The sequence below is a fragment of the Eublepharis macularius genome, chromosome 1 (genome assembly GCF_028583425.1).
Source record: "Eublepharis macularius isolate TG4126 chromosome 1, MPM_Emac_v1.0, whole genome shotgun sequence".
NCBI lineage: Eukaryota > Metazoa > Chordata > Lepidosauria > Squamata > Eublepharidae > Eublepharis > Eublepharis macularius.
In genome coordinates, this window is record NC_072790.1 from 23,128,293 (window position 1) to 23,146,648 (window position 18,356).

An 18,356-nucleotide genomic window follows, 5' to 3' on the forward strand; every position below is an offset into this window, starting at 1 on the left:
CGCAGCAACAGTATGTCCAGGGGAATTAAAATGTTTCTGAATGTTGTGATTTTTGACACCCATGTTTATTTCCATTTGTTCTACTGCACAGCGACTGGCCTCTTCATCCAATGAAGATTGTTGGCACATGATGGGCATAAATTAAATTGAACGATGAGCAAGCAGACAGAACAGCTGACATTATTAGGTCTCGTCAGGGCTTTTTTTCTGGGAAAAGAGGTGGTGGAACTCAGTGGGTTGCCCGCAGAGAAAATGGTCACATTGCTGGTGGCCCCGCCCCCTGATCTCCAGACAGAGGGGAGTTGAGATTGCCCTCCACACAGCTCAGCAGCGCGGAGGGCAATCTCAAATCCCCTCTGTCTGGAGATCAGGGGGCGGGGCCACCAGCCATGTGACCATTTTCAAGAGGTTCAGGAACTCCGTTCCACCGTGTTCCAGCTGAAAAAAAGCCCTGGGTCTCGTAATCATATCGCCTGGGTGGTATGTGAGGACAAAGTTGGCATCTAGGTCTGCTGCAGGGTTTGGTTTCTCGGGTTGTGCCTCTGCTGGGTGGCCCACTGTTGTTGATGATAAGCTATTTTCAGTGGGGAGGATATTTGTAAACAAAGGAAGGCCTAACCCCTAAGGAAGGACTGCGGAAGAGGATGCCATTGCCATCTCTGGGTTGAGAAATTCCTGGAGATTTGGGGGGGGGGGGTGGAGCCTGGGGAGGGGGGATTGGGGAGGGGTCTCAGCAGGGTATCCACCCTGCAAAGCAGCCATTTCCTCCGGAGCAACTGACCTCTGTGGCCTGGAGATCAATTGTAATTCCAGGAGATCTCCAGCCCCCACCGGGAAGCTGGCAACCCTAAATGCAGGTCACTGAAGCTGCATTGAACTGGGGACAGCCAGTGGTGTTCCGCTGTTATCCCCATTGGGCCTGACTTGTAGCCGGCTGTTTCCAGGGACTGTAAACCTGAGCAAGTACTGTGAGTGCTGTAAACCTAAGAATACTCAACTGAATACTGTGAGTACTGCAAACCTGAACACTGTACTGTAAACTTCAGTACTGTAAACATGAGAATACCTGTTGTAAACCCTTCCAAGGTGAGAGACCCTGGTTGTTGTGGGTTTTCCGGGCTGTATTGCCGTGGTCTTGGCATTGTAGTTCCTGACGTTTCGCCAGCAGCTGTGGCTGGCATCTTCAGAGGTGTAGCACCAAAAGTCTTTTGGTGCTACACCTCTGAAGATGCCAGCCACAGCTGCTGGCGAAACGTCAGGAACTACAATGCCAAGACCACGGCAATACAGCCCGGAAAACCCACAACAACCATCGTTCTCCGGCCGTGAAAGCCTTCGACAATACATCGTGAGAGACCCTGTTTGAGCAAATCAGAGCAAGTACGACTTGGCTGAAGACTATGGAATTGTTTTCTGTGTTACAGGTGGTAACCTGGTAGCATGTAGGTATATTATCTGGAATTTCTCTTTGGAATTCTAATATTGAAGGTGCCACCAAATTCCTGGGTATTTTCAAGAACTTGTACATGAACAGCAGTAAGATCTGGGCTCCGGCAAGAGAAGAGACCAGACATATTTACCTTGAGGTAACTCGCATGACTAACCAAGCCAGCTCAAAGTGAGATAAAAGCAAGTTAAAAAACGATCCAGTTTCCCCGAGCAGTAGCAAGTAAAGGTCAACATATTTTGAAACTCCAGGCAATGGCTACCACCTTCCGGTCTTTGTCACTGTATGTTTACCTCACGATAACTTCAGATTTTCCTCCCCTCCTCCCCCAGATCCGCCTGCCCCACATCCCAGATGAAGTCATAAGCACTTCAGCTCAGAGGAAACCAATCCTTCAGCATCTTTGTGTGTGTTACGTGCTGTCAAGTCGCTTCCGACTTATGGAGACCCTACGAACAAAAGGCCCTCAAAACATCCTATCGTTAAAAGCCTCATCATAATCATCATTGTTTATTATGGTCAGAAGACCAGCAAACCAATTATACAAAGGGAACATACAATTAAAGGATTTAAAAAGTCAGTTTAAGAGCTTTTAAAAAACAACCAGGGCTTTTTTTTCAGGGGGAATGACGGGGAACGGAGTTCCGGAACCTCTTGAAAATGTTCACATGGCTGGTGGCCCCGCCCCCTGATCTCCAGACAGGGGGGATTTGAGATTGCCCTCCGCGCCGCTGAGCGGCGCGGAGGGCAATCTCAACTCCCCCCTGTCTGGAGATCAGGGGGCCGAGCCCACCAGCCATGTGAACATTTTCTCCAAGGGCAACCCACTGAGTTCCACCACCTCTTTCCCCAGAAAAAAATCCCTGAATACAACTCCCGTAATTTAAGAATTAAAGCAGAGAATTTAGCAACTTGACATGTAACCATTGCGAACTGGAGGACGTGGCCTCCTTTACTGAGTCAAGTCATCTCATTTACTGCTTTAAAAAAAGCACACAAGAAACCGAACTCGCAGCAGGAATGCGACGGGATTTGCATGTGGTTTTGGAATGTGTATCTCCTGCCAGCTGAGGTTTCTCTATGCACCCCCCCCCCACCCCAGCCACTGGAGATGTCCTGGAAGTGACTTGTTCATTCAAGTGCATGGAAATGTGGAGAGCGCTGGGTAAAAGCAGTTAAAATTCTCTGATTTGCTAGCGCAAAAAGCTCCGTCTTCCCCCTCCATCTCTCCGTTTGCGTTGAAACGTGGCACCAAGCTGCAAGGGAGAAGGGGCTTTTTAAAAAAAAAGAAAAATCCAACCTCAATCACACACTCCATTGAGTCACAGAGGCATGCACGCACGCACGCACACACACACACACACACACACACATCAAGGTTGCTGGCTGGGCCAGCCAGACTGAACGTCAGGAGAGAGACTGAAGGGCCAAGTTGTTGTGGAAGGATCAGCCACCCTCCCCTGCCTGGAAAGGAAAGCAAAGAGAGGGCTGGAAAGCCAGGAGGAGGAGGAGGAGGGGGAGCTCGGCATTCCTGGCATTTCTGTGCAGAGTGCCAGGGCTGCAGAGGTGAAGAGAGAGGGAGCCGGCACTTGGAAGAAACCCGGAGAAGGCTGGGAGGGGAGTGGGGTGGGGGGGAGAGAGAAAGCCTCCATTCATGCTCCTCTAAGTTTGTCACAGGAATGGAATTCAGGACAGTCAAAAAGTTCAGACAGGACCCCTTCAGCGCCATGCCACAAAAGGCACGCTGGCACAAGAAACCGAGAGACAGAAGGCACTTGCATCTAGGCAGGAGCAACCAAAGGTTCACCGGAGCCTAGCGGGGCAGCAGATATCACAGGCATGGAGGAGATGCAAGTGGGACATCGGTCTTGCAGAGAGGAGGCAGGGCAAAGCCAGGGGGAAGTTCTGGAGACGTCAGACAGCCACTCTCAGGTCAGGAGTCTATCCTCCCACAGTGGAAGGTGGCAACCCTAGAAAGCCTAGATGGCAACCTGGAAGCTGGCGAACCCCAAATGCAGGTCACAGCGGAGAGAGGCGATGGTGTGTGCGTGGGAGGCGGGGGGGGGGGGGAGTGAAAAGAAGAACCATCAGAGATCGTACACCGGAAGGAAGTGGGGTAATTTCACCACTTGGGTATATTCGCACATGCTTGACGTGACCAGATTAAGTGATGCGTGAGCTCTGGAGACTCCCCACCAACTTTTAATACTTTATTTTTAACTTTTGATCTCTGCTGCAGCACTGGTAGAGGGGTTGGGTGGGAAGGTGCATGCCTGCCCCCCCCCCACAGATGCCATTTGTACAATCAAAATGACCTCCCGCCCAGCTGCTTTTCCAGGCACAAAGACAGGAAATGCTCCCCCCACTCTGTAGTCTGGATCCACGGATTTCAGGCAAGGGGGTACTGACTGCAGCCCTACCAGTCCACGTAAGTGAAAAGGAAACTTGGTTCAGCCCACACATTGCAGGCTTGCCGGGCTACCAACGCAGCTGATCCAGCTGGAAAAAAAATACTCCGCTTTCCCTGGTTGTATACCACTGCATACTGCCACAACAGCAGGATGCCCTCAGAAGAACGGACGAGTAGCCACACCTGGATCAGCCCACATCTCAGCAATGGCTGATCAGATGCCACACGGAAGGCCACAGGCAGGGACAACAAGTGACAATCAGAAGGACCTGGAAGCTACCATGGCGATAACCCACCCTCCTCAAAATATCCCTTTCAGACCCATCGGCTGCCGTCACATCTTGTGTCCGCAAGTCCCGCTAGTCAGAGGTCGCTTCACCCCGCCACCCCAACAGTTTCAGACAACAAGCAACTGCCAAACTAGTGCCAACGTCAGAGAACAAACGGCAGACAACTGTCATCCTGCACAAACGTCCTAGCTGGGAGTCGCTCAGCGTGCCACTCCAGGGCCCCCCCCCACCAAGCAGTGCTGTACAGACAGTATCAAAGGGACAAGGATAATGCAACTATGTGGCATGTGCCATGTTACCCACCCACTAGTCTGTGACTATCTGGCTCTGGTAATACGCAGGCATCTAAAAGGCTTCCAAGCACTTCATGGTGACCCATTCCGACCCTCCTAAGCCGGAAGGCTGTCAGAGTTTGCTGCTTAAAGGCACACTGAGCCAAACGGTGGATCTGGAAGACAGCCGCCTGGAGGCTGCACATTTTTTCTTGGGAGTTCTCTCAGCACTTGCTGCAGTGGTGGTGGTGGGGGGGATACTTTTAACATGCTTCAAACGCACGAAAAACGAGACCCACAGGCCACAATTTGCTCAGTTCTCTCTGTGCAAATCCATCTGTGAAGCAGTGACACTGACCCATGCAGAGGGCCAAACCGAAACCGAAATGAGGTGCGGGGGTGCGGGTGGGGAACCACTTGGAACAAAGAGATGCGAGGTCATGACACGAATCCGCCAATGCGGTTGATCTAAGCAGAAAACATCCACATTTCTCAAAGTTCATCCTTCATGCCCACCCCTCTGCTCGTCTCTGAAGGCCTCCAAAAGATGGTTGACCCATATCTATGCATACCGACAGACATTCCACCTACAAAACTCACGGAACCAGAGCCCACGATTCTGTATTTTGATTACCACCCCCCACCCATTAAAAAGTACTGCTAAACTTTTGTCCAGGCATCAATGGACCGACCTAGCTACCTATATTCTTTATTGCACGAATTGTTCATAAGCCTCTCCGTTCCAAAGAACCCTTTCTAATACTGACATTTTCTGCCTGGGAGCCACTGTAAATTGCACAGGGCTTTGGGAAACGATCTCAGGCAGACCAGGAAGAATCCCACCCAGGCCTCCCTTTTAATCTGAGGGACGGATCCTTAAAAGACACGTCTGCAACCACTTCAAGCCCAGAACCCACTTCCAACCCCAGGTGATAGCGTGGGACTCATTCGGTTGCGTGCACGTGGCAGGAAGCCACACGGCATCCCAGTCCTGGGACAGGAAGCGCCAAAATCTCTGAACCCGCCTGGGCCACAAAGGAACCCTCTCCACTGCTGTGCAGTGACCTTGCCTCGTGGGTCCTCGTGGCCAAAGATGTGACGCCCTCGTTCCCTACCTATGTACATTTAAAAAGCAAAAATAAATAAACAGTAGCTGCATAGGGGCGCATGACTGAACCAGTCAGGAAACGTTCTACGACCCCAAGATCTGCTGTCACAGAACGTGGCCTTGTACCTGCAGACTGCAAGGGACGGTTGACATTTCGTTTCCCTGACCGTCTTCTCCTTGGAGAACTCCGGGGCTCCCCAAAACACAAACCAAACACTCCCTGCCCAAGAATGCCTTTGCAGCATGATGCATACCACGGAGACCAGTAGCCTTTCTGTACCATCGGCAGGGTGCCACCACAAGAACCGGCACTTCCTTTGGAGATTTGAAATCCCATCACAATTTTAAGGGACACCTGGGGCCCATCATCCTCTCTCAGCCCAACCTGAGACTACAAAGCCCTGCTGGAATCCCCCCCATGCTTCCTTCTTAGAGTTGCCAACCTCCAGGTGATGGCTGGAACTCTCCTGGAATTACAACTAACCTCCAGGCTGCTTTTCAGGGTGGACTCTTATACCCCGCCGAGGTCCCTTCCCAGCCCAAACCCCATCGTCTCCAGGCTCAACCCCCCGAATCTCCAGGAATCTCCCAACCGGGAGCTGGCAACCCTACTGCTGAGGTCCCTCTCCCATCCTTGCCCTCTCCAGGCTCCACCCCTAAATCTCCTGGAATCTCCCAACCGGGAGCTGGCAGCCCTCTGCGCCCTTTGGCATGAGTTTCCAAGGGGAGCTGCCAGGCGAGCGGGAAGCGCGGCCGGGGTCGGAGGCTCTTCTCGGCCGCGGAGCGCGGCAGCCCATTGTTCGCCCCAAAGGGAGCGAAGGGGCTGCCAAGGCGCCGCGGCCAGCCCGGGGCGCACGGACCGCGGCCGGAAGAGAGGGCAGCTCCGGAGCCGGAGATCGGGGCCGGGGGGAGGCGGGCGGGCGGCGCCGGGGGCTCACCTCGAACATGAGCGCGACGAGGACGCACAGCACCAGGCAGAAGCCGATGTCGGCGTGGTTGTGGATGAGGAACTCCTGGCTGAAGAGCGGGTGGCTTTTGGCCCGCCTGCGGAACGCCATGGCCGGCAGGCTCCCGAGCAGCAGCCCGGCCGCCCCGCCGGAGCCGGAGCCAACTTCTGGCCGGCCCCGGGACAGCAGCGGCGCCCGTGCGCAAGCGCGCCGCCGCCGCCCCGCCCGCCTTAACCCGTCTCTGCCCGGCCCGGCGAGAAGCGCCCAGGAGGGGCCGCCGCGATCTCCGCCGGCTGGCCGGGCAAGACGTCTCCAGGAGGCGCCGGCAGACAGCCTGCGGGACCGCACGTATGAACGCGCGCCTGCACGCATTCCCAGCTCCTCCGGAGGCAGATGCCCGAGGCAGTCCATGATGATGATAAAAATCCATGCAGTTCAAAGAGGTCAACGCGAGCCGAGGATCCAGCAATTCCACCCAAGCTGCCGGTTAGAACGGTAACGGGTTGCTGGATCCGAAGACCCAGAGACCCATTTCGTACCTGGCCCGCCCGACTGAACACAACAGGGCGTGCCAGCATGGGAGTTCTGGAGAACTCAGACAAGTTTGTGGATCCTGTTGTGTTCTTTGGATTAGTCTTCATAAAAGGGATTCAGTGGGATTTGCTGCGGAGTAATACTGCTACAAGCCCCCCCCCCCCATTAAAACCAAGAGGATCTAAAACATGGGACTCTGTCTACATGCTCAAGTGAAAGATCTTACACTTGTTCTCCCGCTGTGGATACACGTGTTCCGCTAGGGAGAAAGTGTATAGTTGAATATAAGACCACACAGAAAGCAAGTCACTTGACCGTCCTGTCTAAGACATCTTGTGCAGAGAAAACAGCTTAAAAGGATGGCTTTAGTGGTTTTAGGTGGGTAGCCGTCTTGGTCTGTGGTAGAACTGCAGGATCTGAGCGCAGTGGCTTTCCACTGACATGTCCAGGTAGCAATAAAATATATCCCGTCTGCATTTTAGAAAACGAGACACTCCTGGGGCTCCGGCCTGTCCCCAAATTCACCCCTCTGACCAGTAGGGCTTGAGTCCAACCACACCTTAAAGGCCAACAAGATTTTCAGGGTTATGAGCTTTCAAGAGTCAGAGCTCTCTTCGTCAGAAGAAGGGATATATAGATGCTAAGACGCTAAGAATTTCTAAAGAAGGGAGCTCTCACTCTTGAAAATCTTGGTGGTCTCTAAAGGTGCCGCCGGACTCAAATCCTGCATTTAAAAAGAACCACAGCAAAAAAAAAAAAGAGCCACTAAATTAAAATGGCAGTTCAGGATATAGATCATAATAGGCAATGTAAAAATAATAGGACTTGAACAGAAAAGTATCATAAGGATAAAAACTTTTCTTTAAAGGATTCATTTGATGCTGCAAGCAATTCTTGGACTCAGCAATTTTGGTGCCTGGCTTCTGGTCAGGGAACAATACAGTACCGGGGTCTCTGGAGACCGTCTCAGCCGCCGGGCAGGAATGCACCAAAGAAGGTAGTCCAAAGTTTGTTTTTAACTTCATGTATGTCCTGCCTTTCTCTCCCAACCAGCTTCTGTTATTCACCTCTCCTCCAGGTTCTTACTGGCTTCACCAACTTTCTGTCTTTAGCCGAGCTTGCAGACTTGTTGGAATAAAGGGCGTTGCAGAGCTCTGGCTTCGGCCTGTGACTTCTCTCGCTCTGCTCAGGCCCAGCCAAAGAGAAACAGAAAGTGGCCGGTTCTTGCCTAATTCCCAGCTCCTCCCAGGAAGCACAACTCAGTGCCCCGCTTACGACTCCAGATTGCTGCAGAAGGTTACGAAAGTTATCTAGGGGTGTTTTGCCCTCCTTGGAGAAAGATGCTCAGGAGAGATGGCCATGGGAGGGGCAGAAACGTTTCCCCGTGGCACTTTTCACAAATTAACTCGTTTCTTGATATATAAAGAGAGCTTTTGAAAGGTTTTGAGCTGAGATTGCATAAGAGACTGTCTACAACAAAGTCTTTGACCAATTGAGCTGAAGGTAAAACAGCATGTTCTCATAATACAGCTGCTCTGCAGCTTGGGTCAAACATCACCTAAAAATGGTTTAATTCAATTAACTAGTTAGTGTGGTTGTCAGAATGCAGGCTCCTCCACTGATTATCATCACTTAGGTTTTGTCACACCAGGCTTTGGTTCATTAACCATAGTCGTAAGTTAACTATGGCTTTGTATGATGTACAAGCGTGGATATCCTGGTTTAATAGTGATTTGTTTTCTGGTGCTACCCGTGACATAACACAGCTGGGTTGACGTTGGGGAAGCAGGCGAAAGGGCAAAAGGGAGAAAACCAGTGTTTGTCAAACCAATCCAGGATATGAATGGTGGCCAGATCCTGTCTTCATAAACTTCATAGCCTGTTTCCATACAGTGATTCTGTGTGTAGCTTTCACAGTTGCTGAGAACGCAGAGCCATTTGCAATGGCAATGGAATACCTACATGGTATCCCCCCCCACCCCCACTTTCCTTGCCTCAGCCGCATGCAGCCACCAGAGGTCCTTTTGGAAAAAGAGAGAGAATTGCCAGACTGCTGTAGCATTATAATGATGTGTTGCAACAATATACTATTTCCCAGCCTTCACTTTTTAAAAAGTCTGTAGTCCTTTTTGTCACTGAGTGATAAGAGGGATGGTGCAATCTGCCTCTTTTCCCTTATAAATTTGCAATGAAAAGGGCTAGAGCAATACATTTTTAAAAAATGAAAGCTAGGAACCTTTGCCAATAGAAAGCTATTGACTTTGCTAATAGTCAGTAGAAAGCTATTGACTTTGCCAATAGATCATTATGTTATCGCACCGCAGTGTTCTGTGAATTACCTTTTAAAAAACAAAGCATCTCCCCAGAGACCTTCAGTGGTTGGAGGGGGGCAGCGTGGGCATGATCTGCAAAAAAGTTCACCTCCCTGCCCACACGGTGTCCAAGAGCACTTTGGAGAAAGAGCACAGAAAAGCTGGAGGTGGCACAAGGTCACATGAATTCTCCAGAAAACAGCAGCAGTACGGAAGTCCAGGAGCAGCAAAACTTGGAGGTGGAAGGAGCTGTCATTGGGATACACAGCGACTTCCTGTCATGTCAGAACTGAGCCTGCCTGTGGGTCTACCAGCTTGTCTAATGAAATGAATATGTAAACTAAAAAGATGAGATAATCCAAACCAGAGCAGAGTTGAATCCAGAAGGGCAGCCATAGGCATCTACTGCAGCCCCAATAAGAGGGTCTTGTGGCTCCCTGAGGGCGAACCAGTGTAGTGAGTCAAAAGCTTTTCGTAGGCCAGCGGCTTCTTGGTCAGACAGATGCACAAAGGGTTGCATTCAGTTAGACAGGAAAACACACACATGCACACAGGGGGTTGGACTAGATGGTCTGTATGGCCCCTTCCAACTCTATGATTCTATGATTCTATGACATACTTGCATGGTTTCAAGCAGGAAAAGGGAAAAACTGTGCGGCCTGTGGGAGGACAGCACTCGAAGAGGAGCGTTCCTGGCCAAATATGGCAGAATGAGGGTCCACCCCACTTGCCATCACTGGTACTGTTCCTTGGTTGCAACTCTGCAAATCAGCACTGTGGTCTGCTGCAGATATTGCCAGGGCTGGATTCCACAGAAGATTCCTGCACGTGCTGCTAAAACAACTTGTTCTCTGCGCCCGTTAAGTGAAAGCAAGTGTGTCTCCCATTATCTTTTCCTGCCTGCAAAAGGCATCTTCCAGTAGGTCAAAAACAAATTCAATCCAATAACGCAAACTTTGGTACACTCCATATGCACATTATTTCATTATAAGTTATATTCAAGCACCCTGTGTCATTGCAGCCTTCTCAAGATTGCTTGCTCAGGCAGAAGTCTGCTAAGTACATTTCCCTTTCTGCTAATGCATCGCCAGATCTAATTCCTGATCCATAGGCAGACATTTGCCATAGCCATTCATCAACGGCTGCTTTTTTCCCTGTCATCTGGAGCCGGTGGAGAAAGACCGATTTTCATTCTGGCAAAGTTGAAGCAATCAAGGAGAAATGAAAGGTGCTCCTGCAACCTGGTTAAAAACCTGTCTTCAGTGGTACAGGAAGCGAAACATTTCAACAAGCAATGCGCCTCTTCCAACGGAAAGCCCCATCCAAAATCTGGAAGTCAGGTTGCAATATTTCTTCCACTTCCCTTTCCCTTCTAGAAGAGAAGCAGACCGGGCACATTTTAAATCAGTGGGTCTCACTCCATGGCTTACAATTTGCAAGTCCCATCCACCAAAAAACCTGCATGAGTACTGTATACCCTGTGCACCACCCCATAAAACACACCCAAAGGATAAAAGTGTTGATATTGAACATGTAGAACCTTCTTAATTACCAGAGTAGGTAAAAGTAAAGGTAGTCCCCTGTGCAAGCACCAAGTCATTACTGACCAATTACTGACCCATTACTGACCCATGGGGGGGTATGTCGCATCAGGACATTTTCTTGGCAGACTTTTTGTTATGAGGTGGTTTGCCATTGCCTTCCCCAGTCGTCTACACTTTACCCCCAGGAAACTGGGTACTCATTTTACTGACCTCGGAAGGATGGAAGGCTGAGTCAACCCTGAGCCAGGATCGAACTCAGGTCGTGAGCAGAGCTTGGACTGCAGTACTGCTGCTTACCACTCTGCGCCGCGGGGCTCCTTTATTACCAGAGTACCTCGACTAAGTAGGGTTGTCTCTCCCCATTATTGTTCAACCTACACCAATCCTTAAAGATCTGGAATGATGGGAAGGGCTCGCAAGCCAGACTTATTTCACAAAAAAGTGCACAAGTTTCCAAGTCCTCTGGAATTCTTTATTAGGCTAGATGTTTAAAAGAATACTTCCCCATGCTAAAAGTACCCTTTCAGATGAACTCTTGTTCTGTTTCAATGAAGAAACAGAAATTGTTTAAAGATTTTCTATTCCTCAGTTCAATCATCAACCAAAAGGAAGATTGCAACAAAGAAATCAGAAGAAGATTGAGGCTTGGAAGAGCAGCCATAAGGGAAGTAGAAAAGATCCTTAAGGATAAAGACGTGTCTCTGGTGACCAAGATCAAGATAATCCAGACTACAGCATTCCTCATTACTATGTATGGACGTGAAAGTTGAACAGTGAAGAAAGCTGAGAAGAAGAAAATTGACTCATTTTAAATACGGTGCTGGAGGAGAGTTTTGCAGATACCATGGACAGCCAAAAAGACAAAGTGGATTCTAGATCAAATCAAGCCTGAATTTTCCCTAGAAGCTAAAATGACAAAACTGAGGCTATTGTACTTTGGTGACATCATGAGAAGACTCACTGGAACAATCCGGCTAGGAAAAGTGGAAGGCAGTAGGAAGAGAGGAAAACCCAAAATGAGATGGCTTGACTCAGTAAAGGAAGCCACAGCCTCCGGTTTGCAAAATCTGAGCAAGACCGTTAATGATAGAATGTTTTGGAGGTCTTTCGTTCATAGGGGTTGCTATAAGGCAGGATTAAGTTAACAGCACATTACACACACTCAATAGTGAGGCAAAAGAGGGTTAGGACCTTTCTGGTGCTAAGTGGGAACTGCTTACCAACCAGAACTTTCTTGCCCACTTTCCTGGAACATGGGGCAGTTGGCACCACATTGGGGGGAATGGTGCTTAGAAGAGCCACAGGTGGGATGTCCAACAGTTGCCATGTGGCTCCTGGTCCACTGAGTATCACTGTTCTAGAAGATCATGAGACTGGTTTGTTTTTTAAAAAGTCATGTTCATGTATTGCTCAACAACGGAGTGGAGATCACTTAATTTGGTTTTTTAAGTCACCCTCTACTTTGAAGGAGGTGCATGCGTTTCTCTCTCTGCAGGCTACAAAATTCCGTGAAAAGGAAAATGCTCGGAGGGCAGTCAGCTGGGCTGGATTAGTCAGCATTCCTGGCCTGTTACGTGGCACGTCTGGCCCTGCAAGCAGCTGAGGGCGTGTATCTTTAAACAGTCTTCTTTCCTTTCTTTCGCTCTTTTTTTAAAAGAAAGAAGTGGCTAACGGATCTGCAAAATTACAGACGAGAGAGATCAGTAGGTCTTTTTGCTAAGGGAATCATAATTGAAATGGAAGGCAAGACCCAATGGGTCAGACCGTACCAAGCTATATTTGTAACAGTGCAGCCCAAATCTATTCACGCTTGCTCAGAATTAACTTCCATTTGGTTCCACGGAAGTTAGTCTCAGGCTCACATCTCAATTCTGTCATGAAGATTTCCGAGTGACTTCGGGACAAGTGACTCACACTCAGCTTAAGTTACCTCAAAGGCTCAGTGTGAGGATAAAATAGGGGAGAACCACATATGTGAGGGACCAACGTGTACTACAGAACAATAACCAATGCATTTTTATAGCCCCCTTGGGAAGTTAAGGTTGCCAGCCTCCAGGTGGGACCTGGAGATCTCCCAGAATTAAAATGGCTTTCCCAACTACAGAGATTAAGAGGGAATTACCTGAACTTGTGGTTAACCTATCGATTTCTGGTTTTAATTGACATCTGTTTTAGTGGAATTCTCCCCATGTTTTGGTAAATCTGTGTTATAATTGTATTTTATCTAAATTGTATCTTATTTAATGGGCTCTATGTAACCTTGTAACTCCCTATGGCTACACACAATAAACTCTAAACTCTGAAGACTACGGAGATCAGTTTCCCTAGGAGAAAATGGCTGCTCTGGACGGTGGACTTTATGGCATTTTATCTGCTGAGGTCTCTCCCGTCCCCAAACTGCTTCCTCCCCAGGCTCCACCCCCAACTCTCCAGGAATTTCCCAGCCCAGTTGACAATCCTATAAGAAGTACCACTGTCCAAGGAGGCAGTATTTCCAGACATGCATTCAAACTAAAGGCACATCTGGGAAACAAACATTCACTTAAAAGATAAATGGCAGGATCAACGATGATTAGGTTAGCATCTCTGGTGGGTAGATCAGTTCTGCCCTGGAGAAATACAGACTGTGACAGAAACATCCTCCTGTCTGAAAGGGAGAAAGGCTGTGGCTCCTGTTTGGCACACCGAAGGTCTCAGAGCCAAGCTACAAGTGACGCCTGACACAGGTTGGACACTTGTCAGCTTCCCTCAAGTTTTGATGGGAAATGTAGGCATCCTGGTCTTGCAGCTGTAATGGAGAGCCAAGCTGTAAAACCAGGACGCCTGCATTTCCCATCAAAACTTGAGGTAAGCTGACAAGTGTCCAACCTGTGTAAGGCGTTACTTGTAGCTTGGCTCTGTTTCAGTTCCAGCACCTCCAGTTAAAGGATTAAGTAGTAGGTGATGTGAAAGACCTGCCTGGGACACTGGGAAACCATGGTCAATCCAAGCAGACAAAATTATCCTTGATGGATTAATGGTCCAATTCAGTACAGGCAGCTTCCTGTGTTCCAAGTGGGCAAAGAATTACTAAGTTTACTCGGATTTGCCCTAAAACAATCAGATCATTGTGCGAAAGCCATGTCTCAAAGCCCTCTTTCCCAATAGGAATAACCTCTACTCCTGGCCCCAAAGACCACCACCCACAGAGGTTAAAACCACTTCTAGAAGGCACAGCACCTTTTCAGTCACAGCGAAGCAAGGATGGCCACAGTGTGGAAGGGACAATGTCAATCTTTCCTGGACCTACCCACATCGGCTCAATTTCCCGCCTCACACCAGACTTAAAAAAAAAAAACAGGCGTTGTTACACCGCTATAGCATTATAACAATTTAATGCTACAATATACTTACTCCTAGCTTTTGTTATTTAAAAGTATTGTTTAGCCTTTTTTTGTTGCAGGGGAAATGTGCAGCTTGCAAGTTTCCCCTTACAATTCAGCAATGAAAAGGGCTAGAGTTGTATTTTAAAATGAAAGCTGTGAACTAGGAGATTGGGGCAACAGATAGTTATAACATTACACTGAATAGCTATCTAATAGTTCCTGTTTTTTTTTTTTAAAAAAAATACTCCAGTGTGTGTGGGGGGGGGGATGGGGCCTGGGAAAATGAAGGGAAACCCACCACATAAAAGTCCCATTGCTGCTGCGCTGAATTGGCAACCACAGAAGCATTGGGAAAACCACAGGGAATTATCGCTGTGTGGAAAATCCCCTCAGGATGGCAAGCTATTAGGAGAGTGGCTTGGATCAAACCCTGTACTCAAACTTCAAAAACTTTGGATGGATTTTGAAAACTGGGTTAAAAAAAACTTGGCAAGCTCAATGAAATTTTACATTATTTGCTTCTCTAAATATTAATACATTGCATTAATTAAAAGTTAACAAGCTTATAAATATGGATTACATGTATGAAAAATGTGGAAAGTGGGTGTGTGGCGTGAAACCTTGTTCTAGCAACCCAGGGCGCAAGTTAATGAGTTGGCTGTATTAATCTGAGGGTGAGTCTGGAATGCTAATTACATGGTCCTGTAAACATATTATTATTAGCTATGTTCATTGCAATAGTTATTAGTGATCTACCTACCTGATTTTTAAAAGAAATTTGCCACCTACCCCACCTTATCCGTAGAAGTGTAATGATGCCTATCAGTTATAAAAGCCTGTCATTGCAGCTCCCTCAAGTGGCTGAACAGACAATAGCATGAAAGGTGGTTGTTGGGGGTTTTCCGGGCTGTATTGCCGTGGTCTTGGCATTGTAGTTCCTGACGTTTCGCCAGCAGCTGTGGCTGGCATCTTCAGAGGTGTAGCACCAAAAGACAGAGATCTCTCAGATCTCTGTCTTTTGGTGCTACACCTCTGAAGATGCCAGCCACAGCTGCTGGCGAAACGTCAGGAACTACAATGCCAAGACCACGGCAATACAGCCCGGAAAACCCCCAACAACCATCGTTCTCCGGCCGTGAAAGCCTTCGACAATACAATAGCATGAAAAATACTAAATGCAATTCTGATTTGGTGTTGGGATTTGGTGACATTTAATTCAGTGTTCAGTATGTTTGTTATCTTATCATGTGTTTCTTTAAGAGTGCAAACACATGCGCAAAATCCCCATTTTCATTTGAAAATTAGACAAATTCATATTTCAGAATCTTGATAATTAGAAGTCTATGATGCACACTTGCCATACTCACACCCCTGATGATTCTCACTGAGATGCTTAATGATGTTTTACACAAACAAGACTCTTCAAATTCACTGTGAACTTTGCTTTATGTAAAATTTGACAGCAATCCTGTAATCCTTTTATTCTGCTTGGAAGATTATGCCGGGGAATGTCCCAATCGGAACATTCAAGACACGTCTTAATGCTTCCAGAGTGAACACTGCTTTACAATGTACGCAAGGAGTGTATGATAGTCCACTGTCCTAATAAGTCTAGAAGGTAGATCCCTGCAGGTCTCGGGTTCAGTTGTGAAGGGGAGATGGAGGGTTTATATAGATGGTGTCATGATCTGGCTGTACCAGGAAGGCCTATCAAGGCCTCAGAAGCCTGTTAGCAGTGGGAGTGGGCTTGCCTACAATTCCCAGGAGCCCCTGGGCCATTTTGGTGCCCTTTTTGGCCAATCAGAACACAGGGGGCTACTGCTATATAAGCCTGAGAGGAAAAAAAAAAGCCTGCGTTCTTCCTTCCAGGGAGCAGGCCAGAGGGGGTTTCTGCTAGGGGGAGAGGCCCTCATCCAGGGAGGGTGAGAAGGCAGGCCTGGCAGACAGAGGCACAGGGAGTTCAGTCAGCTAGGGCCTTTTGTTTATTTTGCTTTCACCCATCTATTGTTGCTAAGGCACCTTGCTTGCTTGCTTGTTATTAACTGACCTCCTTGTAAATAAACCCTTTTGTTTGTTACTCTGCTGGGTCCTCATGCCTGTTTATTGGCCAAGCTACGGAGGTCAGAAGGGTTGGGAGGGTACGCTGGGCCTTCCGAAGGGACCCTAAATCCCAGAGTGGTGGCAGAGTAAGGTGGCTCACCCCACCTGAGGCATGACAGATGGACAACTGAGTTAGTAAATCAGAGTGGAGTACAAATATTCCAAAGCATTATAGCCAAGTAGTAAAATCACAGTATCCCATTCTGGCTCTCCATGTACCTCAGGGCTAATTCACATGGACACCCATCATTCAACAACAGTCGGCCAAATACAGTAACAGTTTCCATTGAAAAGTATGGGGAGTGTGTGGTTCCTACCCCTATGTTACTCCACTGAGCAAAGTCTGAAATTTTCCTCTAACCTAAGAAGACTCTTTCTAACTTAAGTGGTTCTTCTTGTTGGAGGAAGAGCCACTGAAATTAAAAATCCAGAGGAGTTAGCCGTGTTAGTCTGTAGTAGCAAAATCAAAAAGAGTCCAGTAGCACGATGGTGGTTGTGGGTTTTCCGGGCTGTATTGCCGTGCCCGGAAAACCCACAACAACCATCGGTCTCCGGCCGTGAAAACCTTCGACAATACAAGTCCAGTAGCACCTTTAAGACTAACCAATTTTATTGTAGCATAAGCTTCCGAGAATCAAGTTCTCTTCGTCAGATGCATGGTTTCTGTACCATGCATCTGACGAAGAGAACTTGATTCTCGAAAGCTTATGCTACAATAAAATTGGTTAGTCTTAAAGGTGCTACTGGACTCTTTTTGATTTTGAAATTGAAAAAGGTCCTTTTCACTGGAGGAAGGGTCCTGGGAGGATGGCTGGATCCTGCCTGTTCCTTTTGTGTGGGCAGTTGATGTCATTAGCCCTTTGTGTTGTGATTAATCTGTGACAACTGATTCACATATGCAGGTCAGCCACTGCTTATTATTAGGAACTTCACTTACTCACACTTTCTTACCGAGACAGGAGGTGGATTACAAAATCTGGAAAGCAATTCAAACTGCCAGTAAACAATGCAGTAGGACTAGGTTTACAGTCAAGAAGTGATAAACAAGAATGTGTTAACCAGCAATATTAGATGGGTGACGTGATATTACCGCTTGATCCAGCTGTGGTACAATGTCCACACCTGCTACCTTCACCATCCCTGAAATTCACCTTGATTTTGGAACACATTTGAGATTTTAAGACAGCCTCAACATATTCCAGGCGCCAGGTTGCAATGGTGCCTAGAAATTTCACTGAGATGCCTAACCAATTCAGCATTGATTTTATTATAAAGTTTTTATTATTATGGCAGCCAGGGTTATCCCATATTTATTAACACTACAACGCTTTTGTCATATTATAGCTTGAATAAAACTGAGAACCCTCATAGAGTTAGTAGTAGGATGAGTGGTAGCAATAATTTGAAAAAACAGTCATGAGTCTGGTGCCGAAATTTTTGAGCTGGCTCTAATAGCCAAAGAAAATTAGCTGAGGCAGATTTAAACCCAGGTTCAGGATGGGCGGTCATTCTTATCAGAGTTACTAGGGAGTAAGTACCATTTGACTCCAATTTATGGACTTTGCATTTTAAATCTTGTATTCTGCTTAGTTGCAGCCAAAATGTAGGTTTTTGACTTGAAAGATGTAAAAAGTACTATTTATTGCAACCTTCTATTTACAAGAGACCCTTTTCAGTGCATTCTTTTGGGGTCACATCAGCGAAAACCATCAAAAAGGGACTTGAGGTGAACAGAGATGTAATTATTTACGGCTGTAATCCTTTGCACACAAATTTGGGAAGCCTACTGAATTTAGCAGGACTTTGTTTTTAAACGCACGTGTCCCATCAAGCACTTCTGAAATCTGACTCTGTCATGAATGAAATTACAGATAAACTAACCAGCGTGGGGCAGCAACTGCCTTCTGGTGTCTGAAGAAGGGTGCTCTGATTCTTAAAAGCTTACACCTGGAAAATCTTGTTGGTCTCTAAGGTGCCACTGGACTCCACACCTGCTGCTCAACTTCCTTCTGAAGCCCTTTTCCAGA

General features: G+C 47.7%; 1 protein-coding gene across 1 annotated transcript in view; it reads right to left on the reverse strand.

The window, feature by feature from the left end:
• Positions 1-6,633, reverse strand: part of TRAM2 (translocation associated membrane protein 2) — an 83,312-nt gene extending 76,679 nt beyond the window's left edge. The window contains exon 1 of the mRNA XM_054977605.1: positions 6,466-6,633. Coding sequence (XP_054833580.1) covers positions 6,466-6,585 — 120 coding nt within the window. The 5' untranslated portion in view covers positions 6,586-6,633. The remainder of the gene's footprint in view (positions 1-6,465) is intronic.
• Between the last annotated feature and the right edge of the window lie 11,723 nt (positions 6,634-18,356).